The sequence below is a fragment of the Sorghum bicolor genome, chromosome 8 (genome assembly GCF_000003195.3).
Source record: "Sorghum bicolor cultivar BTx623 chromosome 8, Sorghum_bicolor_NCBIv3, whole genome shotgun sequence".
NCBI classification, from domain to species: Eukaryota; Viridiplantae; Streptophyta; class Magnoliopsida; order Poales; family Poaceae; genus Sorghum; species Sorghum bicolor.
The window spans coordinates 56,537,695-56,547,077 of NC_012877.2; the positions used below are offsets into that span (position 1 = coordinate 56,537,695).

At 45.3% G+C, this 9,383-nt stretch overlaps 1 protein-coding gene across 1 annotated transcript; it reads left to right on the top strand.

Annotated features, from left to right (window-relative positions):
• LOC110429809 lies at window positions 534–1,730 on the top strand. The gene is made up of 2 exons (XM_021446450.1): window positions 534–881; window positions 1,024–1,730. Exons 1-2 carry the CDS (start codon window positions 748–750, stop codon window positions 1,424–1,426), a joined length of 537 nt encoding a protein of 178 aa, XP_021302125.1. The 5' UTR covers window positions 534–747; the 3' UTR covers window positions 1,427–1,730.

Here is a 9,383-nt window from a genome sequence, read left to right on the forward strand (position 1 = left end):
AGGTTGAGGCTTTGCATATATGCAAAACTTTCCACCACTTTGCATTTACAATTTCGGCTTTCCACGTCGGACTCTGTCCCCCCTCACCCCGCGCGATTTCTCTACGCCCGTCCGCCCTCCCTGCCGCACGCGCCCGCCCTCCAGCTGCCGCGCGTGTCCGCCGTCCCTCCAGCTGCCGTGCGCGCCCGCCCTCCCTACCACGCGCGCCCGCCCTGGCTGGGCGGCGACTAGCACGAACGACCTGGGCTGGGCGGCAAGTGGCGGCGACTGGCACGCACGACATACGTCAAAATGGCGCGAAGGGAAAAAAACACGCGGGCGCGATCGGTGAAAAAAAAAACTCGAGGGTGGGGTCTACACTTTGGGTTTGCCAAATCTAAATGCAAAGTTCCTTGGAGTTGGACTATTTTTAGACTTTGCAAATGAGTTTGGGACTTTGCAAACAACACCAAATACAAAATTCATTTGCAAAGTCCCTTGGAGATGCTCTAACTCTCCCATTTCAGATGCAAAACGTGCAATTGAGGCTGCAAGTGCTTTCCCACCCGCACTCCACTTGCCCACCACTCCACTCCTCTGCAAAACATGCAGGCCGCCTAATCTCCGATGCACATCCAGATCTTAGCTCCTCCCCAAATCAAGCTCATCATTTCCATTGTGAAAGTAACCACTCAGTCGGCAGCAGTCCATACTCCATAGACACGAGTTGTGCTTGTGCGTGCGCGATCGAGCTCAGTGCCTCTGCGCATGCAAGACATGGCCGGCTCTGACGGCATGCAGACGATGCAGCTCCCGCCGCTCCGTGACCTCTCGCGACGGGCCGTCTCCTTCCTGCGCATGGCGCGGCTGGCGCTCACCGGCGCCGCCACTCCGGCACAACTGTGAGTTGTCGTCCCCTGTTTTACGCCGCCTTGATGGTTGACGCCCTCTGTTGGTTAGCTCTAATCAGACAGGTATATGTAATCGACGGTGAACTAATATCTGGTGCGTCTCTGCAATCAAACATTCAAACCGACGCTGCAGGCTCGCCGGAGAGGAGGTCGTCGATGGCATCAGCTGCAACCCGTACTACAAGAGGGTCAGCACGGAGGACGACTGGGAATCTGAGCTCTGGCCGGAGGAGGACGAATCGGAGGAGCTGCTCGTGGACGACGACGAGGACGGGTCAACGACGAGAGGTGCGTCTGATCTGGTCGGAGGCGGTGTCGTCGGTGGTCCGCTGAACAAGAAGGCTCAGTTCAGGCATCAGTCTACTGCAACACCCGGCGCACATGTAACGGCGGCGGAGCCGGAGGAGCCATCGGAGCCGTTGATGACGCGCCGAGCCACGAAGCGGGTGAACGATGCCGCCGTGGCGGTTGATCACCCGTTCGGATGCGATCGTCAAGGCAGGGAATCATCGTCGCTGTTGCTTGTTTCTTCCTAGCTAGTCTCATCGATCTGACTGAAGAAAAATAACCACCTAGTTGTGTTACTTTTCTTTTTTGAACTTGCGTGATGGGAGAAGCGAAACAATGCTTCTTACTACTAGCCTAGTTTATTTTCACAAAAACTCAAATGTTGTGCATGTCACTACTATTATTAATTTCTAGCCATAGGTGATCATATAAGTGCATCCGCAATGGGCGTTTCTATTTCAATTCCATACATTACTAATTCGTGTAAGATAGGATGATCCAGTGTCATACATATTTAAATCTATGAAGAAGCCGCTCTATGGATCCCTCTCCCATCCTCCCCTTCTATGGATGTTTGCATATTCAAGGGCTCATATGTTTGGACTATCAAGCTGAAGATACAAAGGTGGATACTTAGCTATGTTGCATGTGTTTGATTTACTAGGTGAGCTCCCCCGTGTTGATGAGGGTTATTAGAGTTATAATTTAACTTACATTATTGATGATTTGTGTAGTAATAGTAAGTGGTGGAAAAAATAAGTACATGATTGTGCTAGTTCTATCGAGAGAACCTTCACCACGGGCGCTAGGATTCGTCAGAGGCTCTAGCGAACCCTAACGCCCGCAGCGGCTGCCTTCTTACCCTTCAACCCTCTCGTCAGAGCTCCGCCATGGCCATGATCGTCGGCGATGCTAGCTCCAAGATTCGACCATCGTGTCCCAGCTCCATCTGACTCGGCTGCCTCCCCCGCCGCCAAGCCCCAAACCGCCCGGCCATCTTTCCCATCGCCTGGCCACTGCCAGGGCCCCAAACCGCCCGACCTCCTTCCCCACTGCCTGACCAAACTTCCTTCCCGTGGCCCCTATTGGCTTCTTTTCCCTCTCTAGCGATCTCCTCCTCACTGGAACCCTAGGCGGCTTCTTCTCTCTCCAGCGTGGGCACAAGTGTGGGGTGGGAGCAGGTGGAAGGAAGAGAGGCGGTGGAGAAAGTATAAGCATGTAGGGAGGAGTCAAGTGCGAGGAGGCTGATAGGTCACGTGCTCCGTGATGGCGTGACCTATGCATCGCGTATTAGAGTTTGTGAAATGTAGACACAGACCTACAACACCCACCGAATAAAGTCATTTGCGAACATGTAACACATAGACCGTAACTATCTCAACGCTAGTGAGCACAACAATCTTATCCTCAACCAAATCGGCTGGTCGAGTCAAATGATTATCGATCCTCCAACTCGGAATACCTTAGAGCGCACATTTGGTTGTCATCTTTGGGCAACCAGGCTTACATCTGGAGCCAGGTACCCACGAGCCATGCTGGTTGCATGCAACCTTAATTGTTTGGCTTGCATTGCAGAGAGGTCCCAAGCACATAGTTGCTTGCCCAACCATAGCTTGAGGTTTTGGAATGTAATCCGCTCTGCCTTCAAAAGTTAGCACCCAGTCGCCGCCGTCCGTCCGTCTGCTTGCCTCCATTCTTCTAGCTTCACCGTGTCAAAGTAGTACGTAGGTGGTAGTGGCACCAAAGCATGCATGTGACTACTACTACTACTACAGGCAGATGGATAGATAGTGCTTCCACAGTCATCTACCACCATGTGGGAGCAGATCAGCAGATGTTGGCAGCGACGGGCAATCACAATGGTTTAGGGAGAGGGTCTTAGCAGCAGTGTCAGCCCCTACGGCTGCTGCCAAACTTGAGGACATCAAAGCAGGACAATCTCTGTTGACTCACATGTTAGCTATGGAGCTCATGACATAGAGGTCTTCTTCAGGGGCACTACCACAGGCACCAACACCTGGCCAGGAGCTAAAGAATTGGAGATGGCCATTGGCATGAACCCCTTACCAACGTTGAGAGGGAGCATGGTTTGGAAGGAGCCCACCAAGTCGGCAATGTTGTAGAGGATGGGTGCATGTGCATGGACAGCAGTATGTTGCACAGAATCCTGTCCTTGCCACTGCAGCGGGGTTGGCCAGTGCGAACATCTCTAGCTCCAACCTTGTGGAATAATCCTATAGGCATAGGGTCATGGTCATGGTCGTGGCGAAAAAGAAGGATCAAAGTGCACGATCGGCGCAGATAGTTGCGGCAGGCTACATATCTTGCCGTTGCCCTTGCCCTTGTTTTTGTTCGCTGCTGCTTCCGCTACCACCCTTGAATGGAAGAAGAGGAGATGCTTCGAGACGTCAAGGCGGTGTAGCGAATACAAGCCGCTCCTCTCCTTTTCTATAATAGTATATTTTTTCGATCACACAAAAGGTTTGTACGTCTTTGTATTAAGATGGGAAAAATTTTAATACAACACATCTTAACAACGTCCTACAGGTCCGAAAAGGTGTACATGAATGCTTAAACCCTCACTAGTGTACTAAAAGTTATGTTGTTACATTGGACACTAATCAACCCGAAACACGACGCTAGCTAGGAAGCCTATGCTCAGGCTGTCGAGTGGGGACTGCACTGCTTGTGAGGACCCACATCATCATTCGATGGGAACAACTCACGTAGCGCCTACATATCACCGAGGTCAGCACCGTAGATTTTGTTGTATGCCTTCAGGGCTGACATTAAGGGAGATGACATCCCAATGGTTAGTCGCAAACGCTTTAAGACAAGGTGCTCACCTCATTTGGATGTCAGGATATGTGATATGCTCTGCGCCACTACGGTCTACTCCTCTTGGAGACAACATGCAATGTACGTCCGCCGTGGGTCGTAGAATCGAGCAGCTCCATGAGGTGGTGGTTGCCTCGACTTTGTGACTCGCTCAGTGAATCGCCTGAGATGTCTATCAACACAGGTCGTTTGGGGCGGGCGATGGAGTGCGGTCGATGGTGACTATGGCAGCCACGACCATCGCTCTTGGGATGGTTGCCCCAACTAGTGCCGGGTCACGACATGCCTCGAAATCAATGATATTGTGTTGTCCCCCTGCTGAGCTGCATAGAGGACAACAAAGACGAATTCGTCGTTCAAAGGGCAGTCCTCGCTGGAGAACTAGTGTCCACCAGCGATGCGTCCGCTTTCTGAGAAGCTGCCATCGGAGCGAGCTAGCACCCGAGCGAGGCATCGAGCTCCTCCAGGTCGACAAATCAAAGTAGCGTGGAGCAGCTGCATTAGCGGTAGCAGTGTTGTTGTCGTAGTTGACCGGCACCCTCAAGCTGGCGCCGTCCCTCGCTGGCTTAATCCGACGTCGCCACCTTCACGTGTCGGATCATCCTAGCTCCCCCAACACAATATAATGCGCTCTAACCTATAAAATATCGATTCACTGATACTACAAACATCAGGAAAGGATCTTCCCAAGAGAGATTCAGTCAGAGATTAATGGTTTTTTTTAAGTACGAGGGTAGCGCATGCCTACCTCGGGCAGATTCAGACCAAAAGTGGGCCGATCGGCTGATTGATGATTTTGAGCCTTGAGGGCCCTTCCGCCTACTACAAGAACGCGTCAACGTTGTGGTCTGAAGGAGCGTGTCGAGACTTCATCAACGCTCATGTATTTGGGCTATGGGCCACGTTAGCTAAGTTTTCGTTGGGCCCAACATACAACATGAGCCCCTTGCCCACGACCAGCCCATTTTCCGTTCATGCTTCACCAATCACCAAGTTATCTATGAATAAATGAAGGAAGGAAAAAAAATTCATTTTAGCTCCATGAACTATGCTTCAAATTCTAGATTTTCCTCTCTGAATTCCAAACTAGGTAAATTACTTCCCTAACCTGATGAAAAGTGATTTTCAAAGGTGGTTTTGTCTTTTTGATTTAAACATAAATCCAATAATACCTAATGAAGTTTCTTAAACCACGAGAAATATCTCTAAGCTCCAAAAAATCTAAGAAAAGTACTAAAGATTGATTATGGCACAATAAACCCAATAAAATATTTAAAACTAGCAAAATATTTTTTTAGAAAATAGTTTTGACACTAGAAAAATAAAAAATATCCAATAAATCTAAAAAAGTACTAAGACATTTAATCGATATCTAGTTGTATCTTAATGCTTTTTAATAACAAAAACATAAGATGAAGTTGACATGAATGCGTTCAGCATAAATGCATTCAACATTAATATATGTTGCATTTATGCTCGTTGCATATCATATTTATATTATGGAAAGTTCCTTAAATATGTTTAGACACGAATTAGAATATTGTGGTAGTTTTCCAAAAATTTTGGACAACTCATTGTTCTAGAGCTAAATCTATTTTTTGGAAGATTCTAGAGATGTTTTTTATAAGATATAAATATATTATTTAGGTTTTTAGTGTCCCAATCTATCTCTGGAAATTTTCTCAAATTTTTTAAAAACCTATATAAATTTTTCATGGTCTAAAATATTTTTAAAAGTGCTTATAGTAGGGAAGTATGATTCTCAATCTTTACCACCACTGGACCTGCAAGTAGCGATATGTCAGGATCCTATAGACTTGCTACCTGGTAGTTGCAAAGTAAAATTGGTTGATAAGTTGGTGTACATAAGGCCTCATTTGGCATAGCTCCACTTTGCTAATGAAGTTATTTTTTTGGCTCCACCTCTATGAACAGTTTTTTCGGTGGAGTTATAGCTGTTTTCATATCCTGTGTGCCAAAACAACTCCTTCCGATAGACCAAAAGCATGAAATGACTATAATACCCTTGTTTTTTCTATCCTCCTATTTCCTCTTTCATAGTCACGAGCTTTTTTTTCTTTCACACATAAGAGCACATCTTCCTGGAGCCAGAACGGTCGCATACACGCACAGAGCCAACTTGTGAAGCATGGTGATATCGACCATGGGTGGCCCAGCGGTCATGCCCCTACGCACCGCGGCATCCACGACCCCACCCCCGCGTGTCCCCGACGGTCGCGACCTCCCCTGGTGGCCACACAAATCCACGACGGTTGCATTTTTCGGTGGCTACACACCTCCTCGCCATTGGTCGTGCCTTCCCTAGTGGTCACGCGCATCCCCTACGGCCATGTGCGCCTTTGTTGCATGCCCCGATGTTCGTGTGCACCTGTGCGTGAGGGGCAAAACAGGTCTCTCTCCTTCAAGGTTCCATGTGGATGAGGCAAAGCTGGGTGAAGTCACTATTTTTTGCTCCACCTCTCCCTAAACCATTGTGAGAGCAGGTTTTAAGGGGCTTCACTAGTGAAGCTATTTATTTTACCCTCTATGATAGAAAACAACTCTAAAAGGCTCTTGAAGTCAGTGGCGAAGTCATGCCAAATGGGGCCTAAGTTTCGATTGCCTTATGGTCATCGTGGTGGTTTGGCTATTTTGGAAGGAAAGGAACCTATGAGTCTCTGAGGAGGTTTAGTGTACAACTATCACATTGGCATTAAAGATCAAGGATGAGGCTAGAATGTGGATTAAGCATGGTACCATAGGTTGAGGTCTTTTGTCTCTCTAATGATTACTTCATGTGTGTAACCTAGTTGTTAAGAATAAGTCATCTTTCATTTTCTTAAGTGTGATAAACCTCATTGTACTTAATGACGTCTGAACTGATTTGGCTTAGGCGCGCCTGTGGACGCTTTTGTCTCCTCTTATAATGAAATATATGCTCGACATGTTTGCAAAACGGGTAAGGAAGTCTAGAGGAAGCTACACATACACATTTCATAAGTCTATGAAGCTAAAGTACCAAAACTTGTCATTAAAAGTAGTTAGCATATGTTTAGTGAGCGACAAGTATTAGACTAGGGCTAGTCGGCTAGAAAGAGTTATGGTACGGTGTTTGGCATGTTGCTTGACTTGTTTTGTGTCTCCGTGTTGTTGTAATACCTTGGAGAACCTTGGCAGCTTGTTAGCAACTTTTTCTAAGGGGTTGTTTGATCTAGCGTTTTATGAGAACCAGTTTCCTTGAACTAGTTTTAACTACCCGCAAAACTATGTTTGGATCTTCCATCAAACTCCCGTATAAGATAAATAAATTCATTTTCCACAAAACCAAAAAAATTCATACTAATAAAAATGGCTCCACATCATTTTTAGTAAAACGTAAATTTGATAACCACGATCTGGCCGAGGCCAAGGCACCCAATGCCGGAAAGAAACCAATAATAGTTTACTCGCGTTCGTTTCTAGCTAGCTAGGAACCATCCAAACGCATTTTTTATCACACTAACTAACTAACTAACTAACTAACTAACTAACTAACTAACTAACCAACTCAAAATGGTTTATCTAAAAACCTCTTTAGAACTCATTTAGCTAAAACATATTTATATTTTAGAGATCCAAACAACCACTAAGTCAGTTGGGATTTTCAGCTTCCCATAGAGAGGAGATACTGTTTCTTGTGGTGGAAGGTATACATTTAGATTTAACTAGCATCATGCCCGTGCGTTGCAACAGGAAAAAATAAAATAAAATAAAATACTGATATTTGAAATTTTAATGTGTTGTATACCACTACCAAAAGATAGTTAAAATTTGAATGTGTTTTGTGTCACTACCAGAAATGATAGATTGATAGATGCTCAACGTGTTAAATACCAATAGAGAAACAGGTCATCAACCCGCGTCTTTAAAAAAATGTGGTGCATCCCACTTATAAAAAGTTGATAGCACACATGGCAAAATATAGCAGGAAAACTTGGATTGCAACTATCACTTACTCTATGGAAAAAATCAAACAATATGGCTTTCTTTGCTTACATAGTTACTTTATATAACAGTTCAGTTCTGTACAATCATACACGCGCAAACCCAATTAGGAACTCAGTTAGGAGAGAAATGACCAACAGACAAAAAAAAACAAAACCGTATTTGCAAAGTTGATAAGTTCAATGCCATAGTTCAGAGCCATTGCTCTCTTGATTCAGCATTGACAGGTCGATGTCCACTACTTCGACGTGCATTATCAACTTCGTAAAGTTAGCCACCGAGAACAGTGTGCTCCGATCAGATGTGCAATCCCTGATGAGGATTGTCAGGAAGGTCAAAATTTAAAAAAGGACAGTACCTGAAGTCATCACCATTCAGTTCATAGGGGGATTGGGAACGCCACGGCGATCAACACCATTGAGTTCAGTGTCCCCCAATGCCGCCTGCATCGCTAGTTATGCCATCGTTGTGTGCAGCACCATGACTGCTTCCTAGATTCAGCTCTTGTACCATCGACAACATATCGATTAGAGTTGACATTCATATGATCTGATGAAAGAACAGGTTCAGTTGACATTCATAGGCTGTCATCGTTTACTGCCAACCTAGAGGCAAAGGTGCAGATGAGCAAGCTACACTATCATAGTTAAGTTGTATCGCCTCTATATCATGTTCCTATCAGTATCTAGTCCTATATATACCAAGGGTGCATGAGCACAATGTGAAAAAAGAAGGCCTCTAAAGGAAAAGTTGTAGATCATAATATATAAATACTAGTAAGAATGGCACGCCCTGCGCGCCCAACGGAATTGATGTGCGGACAAAAAGTGCTGAGACTATAAAGTCTGATACATTAGAAGTTATCATAGGGAATATTACAAACTAAAGAAAATACGACATAGAGAAGTTTGGTTCTTGATGGGTAGTAGGCTAGGATCATAGATAATTTGTGCAGATATTATACAAACTTGTCACTAAACTCATTTTTTTTTCATATTTTGTTCGTACAGGCATGAGCGCTTAATCGATCTTCCAATAGCTTCGGTCAGATTCCCAGCCTTGGTCCTCATCACTTGAGTTGCGCTTCGGTGTAACTGCAGAGAAATTATCATAATTATACTGTGTTTTTATGAGTGGAACTAAAGTAGTGTTGTACTAATATGGATTTAAGGAATTTTATGGACATACCGTCATAGTCATAGTCATAGTCTGGGACATGGTCTGTTGAAGGTGTATGAATATCTGCATGGGATTAGGTATGATTCATTATTGTAGTTTTTATATTGATGTATTTACATGATCATAATAAATTAGGAGGACATTGTTTGGGTTGGTGTAGAGCATTGTATATTTATGCGTTTTTTTAGTTTTTTTAGGTTATTG